General features: G+C 35.6%; 2 protein-coding genes and 1 long non-coding RNA gene across 4 annotated transcripts in view; 1 reads left to right on the top strand and 2 right to left on the bottom strand.

Moving 5' to 3' along the window:
• Positions 1-918: 918 nt before the first annotated feature.
• On the top strand, positions 919-14,131 carry rfk (riboflavin kinase). 2 transcript variants are annotated; one of them, XM_034034081.3, is made up of 4 exons: positions 919-1,323; positions 3,177-3,328; positions 6,119-6,221; positions 9,735-14,131. In XM_034034081.3, the coding sequence occupies exons 1-4, from the start codon at positions 1,242-1,244 to the stop codon at positions 9,872-9,874; spliced, it is 477 nt and encodes a 158-aa protein (XP_033889972.1). In that variant the 5' UTR covers positions 919-1,241; the 3' UTR covers positions 9,875-14,131. The 2 variants fall into 2 exon arrangements, with proteins under 2 accessions (XP_033889972.1, XP_033889973.1); XM_034034082.3 differs by lacking the exon at positions 919-1,323 and adding an exon at positions 1,631-1,744.
• On the bottom strand, positions 6,985-9,231 carry LOC131737303 (uncharacterized). The gene is made up of 5 exons (XR_009328914.1): positions 9,116-9,231; positions 8,587-8,686; positions 8,302-8,405; positions 7,401-7,566; positions 6,985-7,048 (listed from the first exon to the last, which is right to left on the bottom strand). It is a non-coding gene; the product is annotated as an uncharacterized LOC131737303 (long non-coding RNA).
• Positions 14,132-18,737: 4,606 nt separating the features above from the next.
• Positions 18,738-22,618, bottom strand: part of LOC117421293 (proprotein convertase subtilisin/kexin type 5-like) — a 74,943-nt gene continuing 71,062 nt past the window's right edge. The window contains exon 18 of the mRNA XM_059010418.1: positions 18,738-20,778. Within this exon, the coding sequence (XP_058866401.1) occupies positions 20,351-20,778 (428 nt within the window). The 3' untranslated portion in view covers positions 18,738-20,350. The remainder of the gene's footprint in view (positions 20,779-22,618) is intronic.

Consider the following 22,618-nt stretch of genomic DNA (forward strand, 5'->3'; position numbering starts at 1 on the left):
GGATCCCACTGGGTGTCAGCTTCAACAACACGATAAAGAGAGAGTCTATATTTCCAAACAGCTGTGGAGACATGTAAACTGTGTTAAAAGAAAATAGCATTCCGTAATAATCTGTGTAAATAGAGGGGGAGGTTTTTGTCTATTAATTTTTATTTAGTTAAACGTCTTAAACAAAAACCGACTGATATTTACGCAAGGTACGTCCTAAAATATTGTCTTGAGAAAGAATGTTGTATAATATCGAAAACTACCATATACATTAGATATATCTAGTAGACTATTATAAAATTAAATGTGTACTACAATGTCACCATAACAATCCAACTTATTAGATTCCGAGTTAGATGAACGAGTATTCGTATAATTAGATATTTATTCTCCGTCTTGCTAACGCCACCTCTCCCTCTCTGCTTCAAAACTCTGCGCCCAATAACAGCAGCCGCAGGCTCTCCGTTTGTATCCAATCACAGCAGTCTCTCGATTGAAACCACACTCTCGCCACGCCCCCAGCTTCATTGGGGCATGTCTCTTCAAGAATACGGGTAAGAAAAAAAATGACGTACCCCAGTCAAATGCAATATATATGTCAACCATGTGTAAGACTCCCTATATTAACCAGTCTCAGGTAAGAAGTAGGCGGGTTCAGCATTTTATTGAGCCGGATTTGCTGGATGCAGTTTGTGGCATGTGTGATTTGTAATTTTATTGGATGTTGAGCTCCAGAAACAAAGACAGGGGAAGGGTGTAATACACAATACAGGGTGTTGTGGTGATTAAAGTTATAAGTTGTGATGACCTCATAATCGAAAGCAATAGAAAAAAATCTGCTCGATAAAATAGCGAAACCGCCAAAGACAATATTTACCCGCTAGATGCTTTCAAAACAACCAAATTTTGCAGGAAAACCTCCAATCTAGCAGCACTGTTTGAGATGCTGCTGCAAGGCAGGTCACGTGTGCCGCACATCTACGCAGGCAGCGCATCCTCAAGTTTCAGAACGTAACAGGAAACGCAGGGTCAAGCACAGAGCAATGCAGTGTGACTTGGTTACTGGGAAGGTTATGTACACGCGGAATTAATACCGTAATGTCAAACTGTCGTTTTTAGTGAGTGTGTAAACGGGAAAACACTAAGGTCCTAGTAAGTCGTAACAGACAACACGAGTGGAAAATAAACCTTCCAAGAAGAACCGGTACAGACCATATTTATTCTGGTTTTAATACTCTTATAGTTTCACAGTTATGAAGAACCTTCCACATTTCTGTAGAGGAGAAGTGGTTAAAGGATTCGGTAGGGGAAGCAAAGAGCTTGGAATCCCGACAGGTAAGAGATACATTGATTACCGGTGTTGTCATTGCCGCTTGTCTGTAGAGGTTACGAGTACTACTTTTGCTGTGCGTATTTAACACCGGTGTGTGTTTGTAGTAATACGTGATCTACAGAGTGATTCGAAAGTAGGTTTACCGCAACAACGCTTGGTACTTTCTAATCACCTTGTACTCCTACTGATTATGTAGCTGTGTGTGAAACCGAAGTATTCAAGTACGTGCATAAAGAAGTTGAATGAACACAGTAATATGATCCTGCTGTGCATCATGTGATTAATGTCATAATACTGTAGCTACTTTGTGTGTGTGTGTGTGTGTGTGTGTGTGTGTGTGTGTGTGTGTGTGTTTCATTCAATAAGCATCTAAAACGGGTCTAATTTTAGGATTTATGTATGCATTCATCATTTTCTGGAGTAGTAAGTACATTTTGATTAACTGTTGCATATGTTGTCATTTGTGTTTCCAGCGAAAACTAAGGTTGCGAAATACCCAGTATAATAACTACTGGGTATGAGTAGTTTTAAAAATGATTACAAAATACGCGGATGGTAAAACAAAACAAAAAACTACTGACCTACCATTGGAATGCTTCAGGGGCATTTCATTGTAGGGATCATATTGTGTATCCTAGTTTTACAAAATATTAACTGTGAATAGACTGTAGAATTTATTATTATTATTATTATTATTATTATTATTATTACTAAACTAATAGTATTTAACCACTGTGGTCAGTCGTTCTTTTTTTTGTTTACTTTCGTAACAAATGAAAAGCACCCACATCGACTAGTGCATCGCAGATTGAGGCATTCATTGGGTGACTCTAAAATCTCTTTTGTAATTGGTTGGACAGCTAATCAATTAGAAAAGGGGTGGTTGCTACCCGGTAACCGTGTCATGATGACTAGACATTTCTTTATCTGCCAATTCTTTGATTTGATTATTTTATGTAGCTTATAATGATTTCATATAAATAAATCATTTTGTTCCTGTCATTTTAATCCTAGTACCGTTGCATCACTTTATAGAAGGAGGTGTCTGATCCACAGCTTGGTGTTAAATTTGTCAGGGCTTGAACACAAATCCTTCCTCAGGGCACCTGGGTGCTTAGCCTCATTTGAATAATGTGGTGTGTCTTGCTTGGTGGCTCATTTATGAAATGTTTACTGACAAAAATGAGAACCATCAAAATGAGAACCATATTGTAAAATGTGTGTGGGTGTTTTAATTAAGTAAAACTTTCATACATAAACATGTATAGATTTTTTTTTTTTGTCATAAAAAAAAAAGAAATAAACAGCTACAAGATTAGTTTAAAAAACGTAAGTCCCGAAAATATTTCTTGCAGGGTGAGAAAAAACGGAAGTTGAAAACGGAAGTTCTGGCATTCTTTCTATATTCATTAATACTGAATAACTGTTATATAAAAGTCAGTTTGACTTTTGGACTGGTACAATCAAAACTATTACAATTATTTTTTATTTACTTACTGAAAGTCAAAATGTGGGTCTGCCTGGTAGGTCCTGCGTGTTTCACATTAATCATGTTTTTATGTTCTAATTTATTACATAATATTCAAAGACTTTACACATACTTTGTTTGTGCATGTAGTCTTCTGTGCACAAACATTGCAGTAACTAGACCTACATCTTCATGTTAGGACTTTTTTTTTTTTTTTTTTTAATAAAATAAAATTAAATTGTTCTACAAAAACTCCCCTTACCAATTTATTTTAGCATAATCTTTCTAATGAGGTTTTGGTGTAATTAGTTGTATCGTTAGGTAATTGTTTACTGATAGAAAACATATGCTTATTTTTATGTTAATTCTGTTTGCTCTTCCCTACAGCTAACTTCCCAGATTCTGTGGTTGATCACCTGCCAGCTGATATCTGTACCGGAATTTATTATGGCTGGGCCTGTGTTGGCAATGGAGATGTGCACAGAATGGTTATGAGCATTGGCTGGAACCCTTACTACAAGAATACAAAGAAATCAATGGTAAATATTTTGTAGTGTCTGGCAATACTTAAGCGATAGAGTCTGTCGATAGTTGACCGCGACTGGAGTTAGTCATCCCGAGCCGTAGGTGAGGGCGCCAACGAAAGTAAAGGTCATCTACCACACAATAGAGCCAGCATCGAGAGGGCTCTATCGCTATTAGAAAACAGTATTTCTTTTTTTTCTCTTTAAAAAAAAAAAAAACAAAAAAAAACAAAAACAGCTTTAAAACCTATATTTACTTTGAACTTCAGATATTTCGCCGGGTTACCTTCCGCTGAGTAAAAGTGTTCCTAACCTAATTAGAATAGTGAAACGACACACGTAGAGAAAACGTTATTTTTAAAATTATTTGGCCAACATTTATTTATTTATTGGGGTCTTACTCTTTCTTATTATAATTTATCTGGACATGTACAATTGTTGAATAGTCCGTGTAGTATCGGACTCGAAACTTCTTGTTGGAGGTGGGGTGTCATTCAAGCTAGCAGTGGATTGGCTGGTGCAGAAAGAACTGAAACAGGGTTGGCAGTGTGACAGTGTTTTGAGGGAGGGTGTTGTTTGGATCCAGCTGATGACAGAAGTGTGGACCAATCGTGTCTTTCTTGTTGATTTGCTGTCCAGTAGCTGTGAATTGAGCCTTCATTACGGTGTCCTGTCACAGACAGGATTTCGCTTGACTCTAGACCAGCGTCAGAAAGTATGTTTAAGTAGCTTTTTATGTTCTTAGATTAGCTGTAGATTAGAGTGTTAAGAGAAAACAGGTATTTATGCGTGGATTGATTTAAAATTTAATTCACAGTTAAGCACTTCAACGTTCCAGTGGGCATCTATGAAAATAGAAGCCTGCTAGATCTGGAAGCTGACTGGCTGTTCGCACTCAAATCGTTTTCTAATCTAGAGGCATGTTCATATTATCAGAGTACTGCGTGTGCCTGTGCTTGTTCACGCTATGTTTAGCAAGTGACTTTTCTCTTTCCCACCTTTCTTTGTACACAACAGGAAGTAGATAAATATATATTTTTGTTAATTTTTAGGTACATTTTTTATAGGCCAACTTGTATACACACAATGCTTGATGTGTTTATAGTCACAAAGTATTAGCACCCTACACGTAGTACAAGATAAATCAAGAAAACATGTTAAATACAAGCATTTAGTGAAATTAGCCAATAATTAATGAGGCATTTCAAATATTTGTTCATGACAAAAGTATTGGCACCTTTACAATAAGTCTGTAAATATTTAATAGAACTAATTAAAAAAATATTCATTGATTGAAAATCATTACACAGTAACTAAGCTGCATTATAACAAGCCAGAAAGAGGTAATTATTTCCAACATCTGTTGAAGAACGTTTTGGCATCACAGCAGATAATGGTCAAGACAAAGGAGTTGGATTCACTTTTGAGAAAAGCACTGGTAGCAAACTACAACAAAGGAAATGGCTACAGAACAGTATCAAAGAAATATGGAATACCAAAATCCACAAACGGAGCAATAATCAAGAAGTACCACTGAACAAATTCAACTCAAACGCTTGAAAGAAGTGGACATCCAAAGAAAATTACGGGTACAGCAGGTTGATGAATCGTCTTAGCAGCTAAAACAAAATCCAATATTAAAAGCCAAGGACTTTAAGAAAGATTTAGAAGCATCAGGCATAACAGTGCATGAAAGAACTGTACAAAAGACACAGATCACAGAAGAGTTGTATACACACAGACCTCACTGCAAACCACTTTTAATGAAAATTCATAAAACAAACGTAAATAAGCCAAGAAATATAAAGAGGAATCTGAAGCATTCTTCAACAAAATTCTCTGGTCTGATGAGTAAAAATAAAACAAATACCCAAAAATGGACCATGTTTGTTTGGAGAAAAAAGGGGAACGCCTTCAATGAAGAAAACCTTGTACCTAGAGTTAAATGTTGAAGTGGTTTGATGATATGGGGGTGTTTTAGCAGTTCAGGGACTGGAGACATTCATGCGATTGAAGATCAAATGAATGCAGCCATGTATCAAAACAGTCTACAATGATACCATCTGGTCGTAGGCTGATTGGCAGGCAGTTTATCTTTCAACATGACAATATCACAAAGCATACAGCTAAGTCAACTCTGGAATTCTTGAAGAAAACAAAGATGAAAGTTCTGGCTGATAAATAATGTGGACAAATCAGATGCAGAACACTAAGCAAACATGTTCCTAAATTTTTACTTTGGGAGGGGGTGTGGGGGGGGGGCATCCAACGCTGCTTGTTTTCTATTCTCACAAAAGCTATTCATTTCCATGAGCGTATCAGTCTTGTTGCAGGAGGGAGTATGATCTGGATACACTAATCATTCTCATTAGACAAATCCTCTTTCAAATATCCATGGCCCCAATTTGCTAGCAAATTTTTGACCCATGAATGATGTGTGAATTAATATAGCAAAACAATCAGGATTTAATGTTGAAACCTATTGCCGCCCACCCCAGTCTTCAGCGTTATTCCTCTATATAATATACTGAATTTTTTTTTTTTTTTTTTTTTTTTAAAGCTCTGACCACACAAAGGGGTCTATGCAAGTCATCTGAACAGTAGTTGATCTAAATATTGCCGCCATTTATAACATTAAATATGAATTTTCATGAGTTTGTTCATGTGTACAGACAGAAATAACTTAACATGCACTATTGGGCGTTTGATTTTCATAACCATGGTCCCTTTTAATTGTAAAACAGTAACAGGCTTTAGATCAACTAGATCAATGTGAAAACATTTTTTTTTTTTCATTCATTCTAGGAAACGCACATTATCCATACATTCAAAGAAGATTTTTATGGAGAAACCCTCAGTGTCGTGATTGTGGGGTACATCCGGCCGGAAAAAAGCTTTGACTCTCTTGGTAAGAAATACACACAATCTATGTGCTGATTTTGTAGAAATGTAGAATTGGTGTAGAATAAATTAATGTGTTGTGTGCCGTTTGGGCAAGTGGAGTTTCTGGCTGATGAAACACCCTACATACAAACTTTTTATAAATCACAAAAAATGAAGCTTGTACTCGGGTACTACTATTAAAGCTTAAAGAAGAAAACTTCAGAATTGTGTCGTAAGTTCTTGAACACGATGATATCTCCACACAAGATAATACTGGAATTTAAGTAATTGCTTATTGTAATATTATCAGTTTGCTTAGTATTTTAAAAAATCAACACAAGAAGGATCAGCACCACTGCTACTGAGATGTTTTGTTCCTTTAACTGGGCATTGGAATATTACTTTAGTTCAGCCTCCACTCTATTGTGGGAGAGAACTGTCCTATGGCGTGGGCTTTTCAACATAAAAAAGTTAAAAGCAGACAAACAGAAAAAAAAAAGATTTGAGAGAGAAAGTACTACTAATTTTATACTACTAATATTTTCTTTTTAGCTTATTATCGATAACTGAAAGTCATATTGTCATACTACTGGAATTGTGACAGATCCTGGGACGTCAAAATAGTTAGACAGCAAGAATGAACTTTAGTACATTAAATGAATATTTCAGCAGAGCACAGTGCACCCTTTCATATTTTTGTAGGATAATAAGCAGATGTAAACATCACAAAACATACAACAAAATCACATATATATATAAAAAAAAGAACAGTCCAATAACATGAACAGCAGCTCTTTAACATGGCCTGTTGCGGATGTTATTCACTCTGCGGTATTCCCTGAGCTTTCTTTGCTGTTAAAAAAAAAACAAAAAAAAACTTGACCAGTTCACCTCTCTGCACACTTGTCAGCTTCATTTTGCTTGACTGAGCTGCCTCGCGAATGACAGGACTACTTATATCCATGGTACTGTAGTATGGAAATGCGCGGCAGTAACCACAGTGGTGCCCCCTAGCCACAAATTAGTAACTGTGGCATTGGCGTCCCCATGGTTCCTGTAACAGCCGCATGCAATTTCACCTTCTATGCCCTACCGTTTGTGAGATATGGTGCGTTACTTTCCAATTACCCTGTATATATATATATATATCTATATATATATATATATATATCTATATATATATGTTACAAATTAATGCACTTACCCGTCACATGCGATTTCCGACTCCGTCACGAGTTGATACAAAGCCCATCTCTTCAATGTTACATCCGTAAAGGTCAGCATTTTTTGTCTTATTTTGCGTTTGGTTCGCATGCGCAAATCCGTCCGTCTTTTATTGTGCAGTTACACACCGCTTCCTCCAGTTTCACCTGACAAATGCAGCAACAACAAAGCGAACGAGAACAGATTCCATCTGCGGTAGTGTAAAACAGTTAACCATTAAACAGTTTTAAGTACTGTGATGCATTTAAGAAAACAAACAAACAAAAAAAAAAAAGTCAGTGGTTTTTAGTTGCTTTTCTGCATTTTCATTTGCAAGTGAACTTAGGGCCTTCTCGAGCAACAGTATAGTTCTGCAATTTTGAATACTGACTTGGATACTGTTAATTCTGGATACTGTGTTTTTTTCCTGAATATTTTGCAAAATTGCATTGCCTTACGTTTTACGCAGTTCTGTGCATGGGTAATATTTTGATTTAATTTTGCTGTTGTGACGTTAATGGGGAATTTTACATACTGTTACAATATGTACCGGATTTAAAAGTATGTTCTGTATTACAGTCCACGTGTCCACAGTTGTCTTTTGGCAAGTGATATTTTAAGAATCATATAGTTCTGAATTAAAATATTTATTCTGTTAAATAGAATGGTACAAACCAAACCAACTACAATACATTTAAATGGAAACCTGCTTATTTTGTAACAGTCCTCTTCAGCTATGTAATTTTTATAGGGTCAGATCAGAGTCAGAGTGCTGACTATAGTATACTAAATCAATATAAAAAATCTTTTAATTAGGCATTGCACATTCTTTCAAATTTACTATAGTACTAAGCAGTACACTTCAATTAGGTCAGCAAGGTAATCCTTGGTTCACCACGCACCAGCGACTCCTGTGGCTGACCAGGTCACCTGCGGGTCTGCTGTAGAAGCCACTCGGATCTATGTTGTCCTCCGGCACTATGGATGTGGTAGCTCCACTGTAGACCTGCAGCGCGAAAAAAGACGGCTTGGCGGGATACGTTTTGGAGGACGCGTGTTCCTGCCGCCATTTCTCGAGTCGGCGCGGGAGTATAAATAAATTAACAATTATTGTCTTATTAATCGATTGTATTGGAGGATTATATATCGTCATTTGAAACAACACTTCTTATTTGAACTTCGCCTACCTTTTTCTTAGACAATCTCTGAAAAATAATATTTTGACACTGCAACAGGGTCCGGTCGGGTGCATTGTGTACTCTGTAGTTTCATAACAGGAGCTTGCAACTGCAAGGTAAAACAAAACATATCGGGGATGATACAGACTTGTCAGCTGCCTGATAGTTCATGGATTTTCTAAATGTTTAGTAAAACTAATCTGAGGTGTTTACATGTTTAAAGCCTTAATAGGGAGTCAGGTTTTTTTATTTATATATATATTGTAAAGGAGACGCTCGCCACACAGGCTCTCTCAGGCGCTTCCCCTTTAAATTGACCCAAACACAGGAAATTGAATTTTTACAGCGCGGTTGTGCTAATTTTCTTTTATTATTAAACACACTAAAAAATAAACAAATATAAACAAAAACCTAGCTCCACTTTGGCATGCTTAACAAACTTCAGGAACACCCTGTCTAACACAGGACAGCTAAGCTGTTTTCCCTGTCCTTACAAAAAAAAAAATCATACACACAGCCAAAATCATACACACAGTACCTTTTTTTCCTTTTAACGACACACAGTTAGGCTCTTCACACAGCAGCAGCCCTGAGCAGACTGACTGCTCTCCTTAAGTACCCTGCACCTGGCTCTAATTTACAATGATAGCCAGGTGCAGGTGATAATTAACAAAAATTAACAATTAAATTAGGGTTTTCAGGCCATGTCCTTCTGGGAGGTGTAGTCCTGTTTTCTCCCCTGGACTACACTTTCTTTATATATATATATATATATATATATATATATATATATATATATATATATATATATATATATATATATATATATATATATATAATGTTACTTTATTGCAAATCCTTTTTAAAAGGATTTTGATGAATGGAGCTATGTCAAGAAATATCAGGTAACACTGCTGTTACCTAACAAATCTATAATTGCACATTTGTTATTCAGCATGTTAACATACAGAAGGCAGCTTTGAATCTTGTTTACTTTTTCCTAAAGCTGACACTTGTGCATGTAGTCACAGTATTCAGCAGTGCACCAGTAGGTGTTGATCACATTGAATACATTTTGTTGAAAATAGTTTAAGTTTTAAGTCTGTACTGATTTTAGATTAAGGTCGATTGACTGTCTTTGTTCTTTTTATTGCCAGATTCACTTATTGCAGCTATACACAGTGACATTGAAGAGGCTAAGAGGCGGCTAGATTTACCTGAGCACTACAAACTGAAGGAAGACATCTTTTTCAGGACGACAGTCGACCAAATAATGAACGGCCATTGTTCATTGTGATACTGTAATCCCTTCACAGCATGTTACTGTCTGGTCTCTGGCATTATCAAGCATGCTTTTATCCGTAATGTTGTCTAATGTAAAACCTGTTCTCTTTGCGTGAAAGGCTAGTTTGTTACTATATATGCATTCAACTGTTGTTATGGACCATTATCTGCAACCCCACTCGTGTATGTGTATAGTTTTGTAAGATTTAAACTATACACTTGGCCCAAGCACAAACTGTATAAATTTGTCTTTTAAAAAAACAAAACAAAACCAAAAAAACTGTCCACCCAAGGTGCTGGTGAGTGGTACAGCTTATTTACAAGTGTCTTGTTTGAACCTCTTGGCCAGCCACGAGAGGAAGAATAGTAACTTTCAAGGTGTCTTAGTATGTCATGTGCTGGTTTTGGCTGCGATCTTGACTACACTGTTTCATGCCTTCACAGATGTCTGCCTGGCTGTAATACCATCATCCTGGTATAATTCACATGGTTTTGGACAAAGTTTTTAGTACCTTGTAGGAGTTGCAGTTTTATCCTTATTATTTTTTTTTTACTGCTGCTTAAAACTAACTCTAATATTAAAGTGAAAATGTCTTTCAACACAGCAGAGCATCCTAGTCGCCCTTCACAGTCTATGAAAGATTACTCACCCATAATCTTTCCACTCAACAAAAAAAACAAAAGCAAAAAAACAGTTTTGGAAATGGCAAGGTTTAAAGTAAAAAACACAACTAAGCGTATCAGAATCTCATATTGAAGATTATTTTAAGTGTCAGGAGGGTTAAACATGAATCATTTACACTTTTGCAGAGTCTTCTACCCAATCAGATTTCTCTGTTCTCTGGCCAACTCCTTGTTTCAAAGAACTTTATCAAATTCACAATTTTGCAACTTTCAAAGATAATGGGTGGATAATTAATTTTAGCATGACTAATTTAAGAAGCAAAATGATTGCACTTCTGTTATTAAAAATGTTATTTTATTAATGAGACTGAACAGTATTATACCCTTCAATTTTTAACCCAAGGAAAAGTGTGAGTTTTACCAGATGTAGACTGCTCGTTAAGCATTAAGATCCCGCATTTACATTAACACTCTGCTACACCATAAATGATCCGATACTAATCTAGTTCATACAATTCAGTTAATTATTTTAGCAATTAACAGTCCAGATAACAAAAAATGGCTACATGACATTTAACATTGTGGTAACAAATATTAATTTAAAAGTAGCCTGCATGTTTGGAAAATATTAAAATTATATATAAATTGTTTAAAATGTAAATAATGCATAAAAACTGCCCCTTAATGAAGAACTGAAAGTAAAATATTGGGAAGAGCTATGTTGAGCAATCAGCAGCAAGCAGTAAACAAAGTGGTAGAAGCATGGGTGGAAAGGGAATAGACCAAGCTAAATGAAGTGAAATAAAACCTCTTATTAGAAGCGAGAGGTTTAAGATATGCATTATGCTGAAGCAATCTGAGCAATTGAGAAAGGAAAAGGGAATGTGTTATAAAGAAAACAAAATCACTTTATAAGAAAGTGAAAAACATTAACACCTCACTTAAAGTAGTTAAGCAAGACATAATAGTAGGACTAAAGAAAAAAATGTAAATTCAATTTAACCAGTATTGAAAAACAAGCTATGATTGAGTTGTTAAATGATGATGATATAAGTATAAGACCAGCAGATAAAGGTTTGGGAATAGTGACAATGAACACAGATGACTATATTAAATCTGTAGAACGTGAATTAAATAATACGGATACATATGAAGAAGTTAAAATCAATACGATCAATAAATTGGTAAAAGAGGTTAAGGACATGCAGAGAGACTATACAATAAAGGCATTATATCAAAAGAATTTAAAAAAAATACATGCAGCCACATAATGCAAGAACAGGCCTAGCAAGAGGAAATCCTAAAATGCACAAAGAAAATCACCCTATGTGAATGATGGTCAGCACAATTGATAATCCAACACAGATAATATTTGGCATGTTTAAAAAAGTCATCAGCATATTTGACCTTTGGGACTGTTTTAGTAGACCTGGGCAAGGCGGTAACGAGGCCAGTACAAAAATGACCACTTGGGTTAAACTTGGTATGTGCACTAGGGATTTCTTCTCCGTCAAGACGTCTCCATTGCAGATTTTTAACAAGCTCACAGTTTCATGGCAAAACAAATTACCAGGGCACAGCCCTGCCTCTTGTAACAGGCCTCAGCAATACCAGTGTGTAATTTTGCTGGTGACTTTTTAAAATATGTTTAAAAAAATAAAACTGAAATAAATTATGATTAATAGCATATGTCATGGGGATAATACATGGATACAACATATTATGCAAATTCAGAAGGTTTACGGTATTCCTTTAAAGATGACAATAACTTGTCCATAGGTTGGACTTTAAGCCGACAGCCTTTTTTCATTAGGAAACTGCCATGTCATATGAACAAAAAAACAAAAAAACAAAAAAAACATGGACTAAAAATGGTTCAGTAGTCAACATTATACTTTTTTTTTGCTTTGTAACCAAACATTGATGTTCTGCCGTAGAGTAATGTAACCATTTCCTGTTCACTGTAAGTAATCCATTTCATGGATTTTGGCACCAAGTAAACACAAACCCAACACGCCACCACTCCGGTACAGAAAAACCTCTTCTATTGTTTTTGTTGTTTGTTTTCTAAATTATTATTTTAAAATCAGGATTATGTTTAGCTTGGTGTGTGGGTTATCTGGTTGCTTATGTTAAATAACTTGACAGGCTTTGTATAGGGGCCAAAGTCCATTGTGCTAAACTTGCATCTTATTGTTCTTGAAAAAACAAATACTCTTCATGTAAAGCAGTAGTTTGAAACCTTGGCTGTGCTAGATCCCTGTTCAGTTGTTATGGTTAAATACAGTTCTAAAACTAGAAGCCTGACTACATACAGTATGAAATGATCTCTGTGCCTCACAGAAGTAGAATTAAGGCTGCTAATTAGGTTTATTTAAATGTGTTGATGTGTGTCATTGTCATGATGACAGCATGATATCCCTCAGTCTCTAAATCACTAAATATAATGGCAATTAATAATGGGTTCAGCTCTAGTCTTCATTATTTTAAGTTTTTGAACTCCACCAAGCAAAAATGAAGGAAATGTAGACAGCAGACTTGTAGACAAGTCCGAGTCACTATAATTGGAGTCCAAGTCCTAAGCCTTGAAACAAACTCAAATCAATTTTCATTAAACTAGTGGTAGCAGTGGAGGAACAGTTTACCTAACAGACGTTGTCTGATATCCCTCAGGAAAAATGAAAAAAATAAAAAGGATGATTTCGGTTTATTTTTTCTAGATAGATTATTCTATTTGCATGTCTTATTCAACTTGGCTGTCAGTATCTTTTGTTTTGGAATTTGAATACTGTTTGAATGTACCTGAAGTTTATAGATAAGTTTCAAGTTCAAGTTTGTGGATGTTGTTTTTTCACTTTGATAGAAGCTTTGGCTTCAATTCAGGTAAAATCTGAATTCCAGACATGGCTGGAACTGAATATATACTGTGTTTTTAAATAGAAACATTAGTATTATTTGTATTATTTGTTTTGCAAAACAGAAACGTTATGTTTCACTTTCATTGCATTTGCACTTCTATTAAGTTTGTAATACAATGATGCATTTAAGAGATTCTCTTTTACACAAAACATATTTATGTATTTCCCCTTTGTGTAGGTTCATAATGGAATCACACATGAAGTTCACACAGACAGATTTCTAGGTTGACACTGCTTTATAATACTGTATAGTGCAGCCAGTACAGTCTAGAGCTGGGGAAGGAAAACTGGACGACTCGTTCTTGGGGTCGGGTCGGGTTTATTATTCTGGACCCATGGAGATGGACTTACCATACTGCATGGACTTGGACGTTATTTCTGACTCTGTATTATTATTATTGTCCATTGTGTGTGCTCTGTTTTCTGTTGCGCACTCGCTTTTTCTCTGTTTTTGTTGCTCTATAGTTCTTCGTATTATCTTGTATTCTGTTAGGATTTGTTGGCGTTTAATGACAGTGGAAGGAGGCTTTTTCGGGGGTTATACTTTTGTTGTTTTCTAATAAGACAATAATTGCGCTTTTTGTTAGTTATATTGCTTTAGATATGGATAGTCACATATTGTTTACCATGTTGTCGGTTTTCCTTTGCGTTTGCTCTCTGCATTTATGCACAGCGTATTGTTAATATGTTTTCCCCTCATTTAATAATAAATACATTTTTACTATCAATCAGTCCTTCTGTCATATCAGTCTGATCTATCTGCCTCTTGGATGGTAGGCAAGTTTTGATTTGAGACTTTAGTGGCTAGTTTTACACTGAATTTGCCAGGTGAATTCATTGACTTTGCTTGCAAACAGTGATAATAATAATGTAATATCTGTATTTTTATATAGCGTCTTTCATAGTGGACCACCATCACAAAGCACTTTACAGAGGTAGACGGCAAACTGTGCATTATATTTAGAGTCACTTACAATAGAACATCTCATCCACAGGATGGAGCACAAAGAGGTGGGATTTGAACCGGTGACCTTCTGGTTACAAGCCCTGGACTTTAACCACTGGACCACACTGCCTCCACATGGTGTGTGCTGGGAACGAGTGGAGATTACAAGCAAAGCACATAATGTTTAATCACACAGCAACTTTCTGATATGAATTAAGAAACTCTACAAGTATAATTATAACATGAACATTCTTTTTTCATTAATTTTTGTTTTCAGTAAACTCAAAATTACTAAGGTGACCAATGTTATATTGTTTTCAGTGCAAATAAATTACAGTATATTCCAGAGATTCAGGGAGCTCAGCAAAGTCAAATTATTTATTTTTCAAGAATGCAGTTTAAGAAATGTATTTCAACAGTGCTAAAACAACTTAAACACCATTTAAGTAGTGAAGAGAAAGGATTGTTAAAAGCAAAATAATTATTTACTTGTTAACCATGCTGATATTAGTTATTTTTTATACAACTTAGACTTGAGACACCTAGGTGTGAAAGGTGCTATAATAAATTAAAGTTATTATTATTATTATTATTATTATTATTATTATTATGATTATTATTAAAATGCAAAAGAGAAAAAAAAATTCATCTTTGCAATGGTTGCAGTTGGATTTGTAGCTGCACTGGGGGTGTGGCTACACTACAACTTCACTCGCTTCAAATGTATTATTCTTACTATGATACACTGATTGGATAATGTTTTGTTGGGTGGGGTTTTTTTGTGCACAGTTCCCTAGTAACTGAAGACATTGTATTCTGAGAAATGTAGTTGCTGGTGGTTTAGGGGAAGCGGGACTGGAAAGGTAGAATTTCTTGTAAAATAGAAAATAAAAAAAATAACTCATCGTTAATATATCCGAGTCACACAAGGTCGAGTTTGAGTCTTCTGCGGTCGTGACCCGAGTCCTACAAGTAGTTTTAAAAAGCTAGTACTTGGTTTGAATATTATATGACTATAATTTGGTGTGCTGTGTAAACCTTGCATCAGTCGATTCAATGGGACGTTATCAAGAAAAAATCGTATCATAGGACTGGGCCAGTAGATACTTACAAGCCTGCTAGCCTCAATCAAACAGAACCCTAACGATGAACTCAATTACTGTTTGTTTATTAACAAACACGGTATACTCACAAACCAGAAGAAAAATGTACCATGAAACTGCAACAAAGCAAGTAAAAGAAGTTGTATTTGAATCTCTTTTTTCCCCACAATAATCACTCTCAAGGCTTCCACAACAGAGGGGAAAACGCACTTCTCACACTGGCTTTCAATAGGATTAGAGGTGAGCATGCATAATATAAATCAGTGGTTCTCAATCCTGGTCGTTGGGGACCACTGCCCTGCTGGATTTTGTTCCAACCAAGCGTTCAATTACATAATTGAACCCTTAATTGAACTAATAATTTGCCTAATCTGATCTTTTCAATTATTTTAAACAGATGGACATTACAATTTAGGTATAAAATTGTATAAGGAACTTAAATTCTCCAACTTTTTATAAGCTACACTATTTAAAAAGTCAAATTAAGATAATTATTAGTTCAATTAAGGGCTCAATTAAGTGGTTTGAACAAAAACCAGCAGGGCAGTGGTCCCCCAGGACCAGGATTGAGAACCACTGCAAATGAAAGCCCATTAAAGTGTTTGATTCAGACCTACTCTACCTATTGGGAGGCTAGTAGGTACCTACTGGCCCATTCCTATAGGGTGATTTTTCTTGATAACATCTATTCAATCGACCAATTCTAGATTGGGAGGCAGAGACAACATTTTATTTCTATGTCAAATGTCTGCCTTGTTCTGGGACCAGGCTCTTCATAAGTTTTATTGACCTGATTTTGACTTAATTATCTATGTAACAATGTAATTTAATTTAGCAGCTGTATGTCATAAATCAGTGGATATAGTTATATGTTGAGAACCAATAAAGTGTACCATGTTAAAAATGCTAACTTGTCTGTTCTTCAACCTAAACGTGAGTAAAGTGCTTTTGTGGAAGTCTAATAAAAATACCAACACATGACTCTGGTTAACCGATTATACATTTCCATTTAAGCCGTTTCAGACTTTGAGCTTAATTAATTAAACATCATTAACGTTGCAGGCTTTGATGAAATAAACAAGTAGACCTACATGTAAAACTGGGAGTGTAAAATATATGTTAGGACTCCAAGCCGAAATATGACCCCATCGGCCTGGGGATAATTGTCATTTTAATGCGCTGTCCACACTATGCCTTTAAACAGTATTAGTTGCCTTTAAACTGGCTTAAAAGTGCTAAATACGGTTAGTGTCTACACTACGAAGCATTTAACACTACTTGAGAACCAGACTCAAGACCACCTTGGGGTAATCTCGAGTCCGGTTCCAAATTAGATCACATCAGGTAGTGCGGTTTGTCAGAAGTGTGGCACTGTAATAACAAACAACATTTTTTGTTTATCCTCCAATATCCCAAAATGCTTTCTGATATGCTTTGGCGCGTGAACATTACAAATACATTACTCACAACAGGCACTTGAAGGATTTGAGAACGACTATCAATATTGCTGTACCGTATACCATTTCTGAGGCTTCTTGTAAAATGGTGGATCGTGGAACGGGATCAGATGTCGAAATCAAAGCACATTGACATCTGGAGCAATGAAAATGGTCAAGGAGAACTTCAGTTTTAAAAACGAAACGCGTACATTATGATAAAATGTGCCTTGTGTTTTTAAGAAACAAAGCCATAGTGTTCATGCTAAGAAGCACTATGTCTTCCGTGGGCACGGGCTCCATGTTTGCCAGGTTGTAAACAGAAAATACAGTGCATGGTGGGATAATGTCATATTAAGTCCCACAGTCCATTGTGATTAAACCCGACTAAACATGAAATGGTACTTTAGTCTGGATGCTTTGAGCTGGATTATTTAAAACGGTTTTGAGTATGGTTCTCGAGATTGGTTATGTAGTGTGGACAGAGCCTAAAACCCCAAATCTTTTCACATTTGGCTTGGGTTGTCTTGCGGATGACCCCATCGGGGTGCAGACAATTCACTTTATCTGAAAACGATCTGACTAAGAAGATCTGATACCAGAAGATTTGATCCTCCCTTTATGTCAAAGTAAGACCGGTTTGAATTATTCTCCAGGGTAGACCCACAAACAAGGCTACTTTGGAAGTAAAATAAATTAATAAATAAATAAACGGAATTCTGTAATAAATACATACAGACCTATGCTTTCAAATAAAATTATCAAACCATCAAATATATTTATTTTACTTTACTAGAAGCCAATCTGAGTTATGTGTTTGACACAACACTGGGGCTGTTTTTTAAAAAAAAAAAATCTGAATAAAAAGGATCTGGATTTTGTAAACCTGTATTTTGTGATTGAGATTACTTTTACATTATCTGGATAGATTTGTTCCAGTTTTTCAGAAAATTTCACTGCTGGATTACAGATTACAAATAATCACAATTACGAAATCTGTTTTTTGAAGTAGTTCTTAATAGTTTTTATAGCCATTTTTTAAAAATAGGCCATCGTTTATGATATAGCCTAACTTAAAAAATAAATAAGACCGGTGAAAAATTATGAGTGTTAATACACAGGTTTATTTCTTTCTTATGTTTAATATAAAATATTCATGTTTTAATTTGCTTGTCAGAATTTGCTTGTCTAAAGAAACATGCTGATATGACAGGGGCTATGCCAAACTAATTAAGCTCTTCCATTGAAATCATATTCTTCCTCTAATGGTGCCATGGAGACAACTATCACTGTTTCAGCAGCTAATCCACAAAACAGATGGCTGCATTTAAATAAATTTAAATTAATTTTGTACCAAGCAGTGCACAAAACCATACAGCGCTCTATATTTTGTGCCTGAATAAAGCTTTTTAGCATATTGTCCTAAAGGGCTTTGAAAATAACTGCTGCTGTAGGTATCATTTATTTCTTTACTTTATGCTTCTGCTTTTTAGTGGTATTATAATAAATATAAGATACTGCTGAATATTTGTTACTGCCAGTGCTCCTTGTAAAACTATATGCAAAAAGATATATATATATATATGTTTCCAAGTAACTTACCTTTTCCCAACTGTCTGAGAAATGAAAGTTCAGTTTCACTGTTCATAGCTGTTTAAGCTAAGGTAATGTTTGACTTTTTATTAGATATTTGTGGTATTTTGATAGCTAAATCTTTTTAAATCATCATAAACAAATATATGAATGACGCAAAGATGTTTTAACCTGTACTGTAATAAAAAGGAAGATTACAATATGTGAACATGGACTCACAGTCAGGTGAACGTCAGGTGAAGCAGGTGTTCTCGTTGGTAAACAATGACTAAATATTATTGTTGTTATTACATTTTTTTTTTACAAAGTAATTGTTTATTAACACCAAATCCGTAAATACATTAAGCAATTGAAATTGTTATCACAAACCCTGGCAGCAAGCGTTCAACATGTTCTCATTAAATTACAAATCAATCAGGGAGCTTCAAAATACGCACAACAATTCATAACTAACAATTCTAAACAAAACAAGTGTAAAATACAAAAAGTGCCCAATTGCAACCTTTACATGACTTAAAGACATATAAATTACGTATAACAAAGTAGATCCACAAACTGTAGTCTCATCAAGTGTTCTTGGAAACATCTGTCTCCTTCACGAGTATAAAGACTCCAGTTTGTTTTCAGATTTGATCCACTCGGAAGACTGATCTCTCCTGCCATTAGTGCTTAAGTCTTGAAAAGGAAGGGTACTGAGATGATTTCAATTTTCACTATTTGTATACTACTTAAATTTCGGTTGCAAAAAGATCTAACCATTAATTTATTTATTTACTTAAGAATACTGTACCAGGGATGAAAATAGCAGTTCTAGATTTTCCTACAGTATGGGCTGATAATCCACATTGTATGTAACCAGTTAGGTGTGTCTTATTAAGACTATAGTAAAACCCTGGAATGACTCAAACTGCTATGCATTGGGATCTGGTATGTACTTTTAATAACTGCCTCCTTAACTAAACACAGTTATCTGGGCTAGAAACTGGGAATGTGTGGCAGTACGATTTCAAAAACAATTTGAAACATCTAACTAGCTCTTTTTATAATGTCAGCAATCCAACAGGAATTACATTTGATACCTTTTTAAAAACATACTGAAATCCTATGAAGTAAATATCAAAGCATGACCGAGAGTTTCTGGACCATGCTTCATGAACTATATTGCAAACGTAGCTGTGTCAGGTCAAGGTAACATTTATATTTGTGTTTACAGTCATTCTCTGCCTTGCATGTCCAGAGTTTCTACACCATCTAGTGACAGATAAGGAAATAACATGCCGTGTCATGTTTTACAATCCTTGATTATTAAACCCTTATCATGGCTGTGTCTATTTACAGCTCTGCTGTGTGTAAATACTGATGACAGGTGCATCGTTTATACTATTTTAGTGTAAATAATAAGACAATACACATCAAGGTATGTGAAATCTTACTCTCTATACCACTTTACAGCCCCAACAATATTATTTTGTACAGCAAATGTGTAAATAGCGTTTCTGTTAAACCACAGCTTTATTGTCACTACAATTCAGATATTTCCCCTGTGTTCTGGTAATGGACCCAAAGGTTGCTGCTGTTCATAAAACTTTCATCCTGGATGTTACTGGTCAGGTGTGCTGATATAAATCATGAAGCCTCAAATAGGCAAGAATACTGTATTAATCTTAATAACAATAAACACTCAAATTACAATACATCGATCAGAGCATTAAAAAAAACAATGATCAATGATCCATTATTATTATTATTATTATTATTATTATTATTATTATTATTATTATTATTATTATTATTATTATTATTATTGCTATTATTTTAACAGAGGAAAACAGAAGCAAAATAACAATAATGACTTTGATATCTGTTTCATTATCTGAATGAATAACTCTCATCGTCATATTCCAGTTCCTCATCATCATCGTCCTCCAGCAGTCCGTATTTAAATTTGCGGTAGACTGTGCCGTCCTGCCCCATGTACACGATGTCTTCATCCTCATCATCTTCCTCCTCCTCCTCCTTCTCCACACGGTCACGGTACTCTATCACGTGTTCCTGCCGGTAGCTGCTGCCGACACTCGCCCTTTTGGGATCGAACGAAGAAATGGGCTTGGAGCTGTTGGCCAGTTTCTCGTACCCAGATTTCTCCTTGGGTTGGGCCTTGGATCTGGATCTCAGAAAGAAGAAGACGCCTCCTCCCAAGGACAGGATCACCAAGATGGAGGATGTGATCAACAGAGCTGGTCTGTCGGTGTATTCCATTTGCTTGAGAATAAAGCGAGGCCGAACAATGCACTCCTCTGTGGGAAGACAGCCACAAAGATTGTGTTACTGGAAAAGAACTGTTAACCACCACTTCTTACTTTTCACTTTCCTTTTGAGACCGCCTGGTGGAAAACCATACATAGCCTCTGTATCAAATATCAATTACAGCATTACTTCAGAAGCATTGCAAAGCAGCTTTAATAAGGTGGCAACAAAGGCCAGTGCAGTGGTATGCAACTCAGTCCAGGCTGAAAGAGCAAGTCAGTATGAGTCTGAAATTACAGTTTCCTTAACTAATGTATTCTTCTTGTGCTGTTTTAATCGTCACATCCTGGTGACTGCAGTGGATGCTGCAGGGAGACAGGCTAATGGTTACACTCTGGTGTACCAACTGAACTTAGAGAGAGGACATGTTTGAGAGCCCCCTTAGGGAGTGCTTATCTTGCTTAATTTAAAAAAAGTTACCCGGATGTGATGACTGAAACCAAGAGAAAATTATCTAAAATGAATCTAAGCAAGAATAAACTGTCTCAGGATCTCAACATGGCAAATTGTTATGTCGTGATCACAATATAGATTATCTCAGGATCTCGACATACAGTTTGAAATGTCAAGATGCTGAGAGAATTTATCTAAAATAAAAAATAAAAAAGTCAAGTCCTCAATGAGCCACTACAGTTGAATATTGGTCGGCTCCGAACAAAACAATAGCAGCATAAAGGAGAGTAGGAATGGTAAGAGATATATATATATATATATATATATATATATATATATATATATATATATATATATATATATATGTGTGTGTATGCTAACTTCACTGTAATGAACCTTAATTATAACGAACCCAGTTTTTAACAATCCCAACAGCATGCAGGGATGTAGAAACATTTGCTCTAATCAACATTTGGGCCGATGGTTCAATCTAGAGAAGCTTGGGTGGAAGTGTCTGTAACAAGCTGCTTCCGGGGCATTGATACGCGCATTATGCACTTGTGTGTCTGTTATCCAGGTCAAGCTGTGTGAAATCACGTTCCCGACCAATATGACACCGAGTCCTGACCCGGGTAGGTTCTGACCCGGATAGAGCATGCCAGTGTGAAAGATGCTTTACAAGGGTTGACCCGGATACAACAATCTCAGTACTGACTGACACTGAACTTTCTCCAGTGTGACTGTGTTATTCTCTAAGTGAAAACAAAGCCCATGTTGGCTAATTCAAAGATAATGCTAATTCAAAGATAACCTATTGTAGTGCGAGTCATACATTATGTATGCGCAATCATTGTCTGCCCGTCATCTTCACACAAACTGTAACCAGGCAACGGGCGTGAGGAGGCTACTGCAAATAGTGGATTAAGACAAGCACTAAAAATATGAAGCAATCTACACTGGATATTTTTTTCAAGAGAAAGGACATGTAATTACTGTATTCAGCATATAAGTGTACTTTCTTTCCTTTTTTGTTTTTAACTGTTTTCTTTTAAACATACTGTTTAAATGTTGATCAATGTAAAGTAATCTTCATTAAAAGTACTATACATTGCTGTTCAATTCAAATTGGGTGTTTCTTCATTATTCTGACGCAGCAAATTGATTGCCAAACCCTGTTATAGAGAACACCCTTATAGAACGAATATTTCTCCAGGTCCCATGGGGGTTCATTACAGTGAAGCCTATATAGTTTTGCATCACCCTATATAAATTAAGACATTGTGCTTCATAGTCAAATGAAACCGGCTCAATAATGTTATGTTAACATATTATTATTATTATTATTATTATTATTATTATTATTATTATTTATTTCTTAGCGGACGTCCTTATCCAGGGCGACTTACAGTCGTAAACAAAAATACATTTCAAAAATCA

This window comes from Acipenser ruthenus, chromosome 1, assembly GCF_902713425.1.
Source record: "Acipenser ruthenus chromosome 1, fAciRut3.2 maternal haplotype, whole genome shotgun sequence".
In the NCBI taxonomy this organism is placed as follows: domain Eukaryota; kingdom Metazoa; phylum Chordata; class Actinopteri; order Acipenseriformes; family Acipenseridae; genus Acipenser; species Acipenser ruthenus.

Excerpts from the sequence above, each read along its gene's own strand:
- rfk (XM_034034081.3), top strand. The coding sequence starts at position 1,242 with ATGAAGAACCTTCCACATTTCTGTAGAGGAGAAGTGGTTAAAGGATTC. Across the intron at positions 1,324-3,176 it reads AGAGCTTGGAATCCCGACAG|CTAACTTCCCAGATTCTGTG; the intron begins GTAAGAGATACA and ends TCTTCCCTACAG. Across the intron at positions 3,329-6,118 it reads AGAATACAAAGAAATCAATG|GAAACGCACATTATCCATAC; the intron begins GTAAATATTTTG and ends CATTCATTCTAG.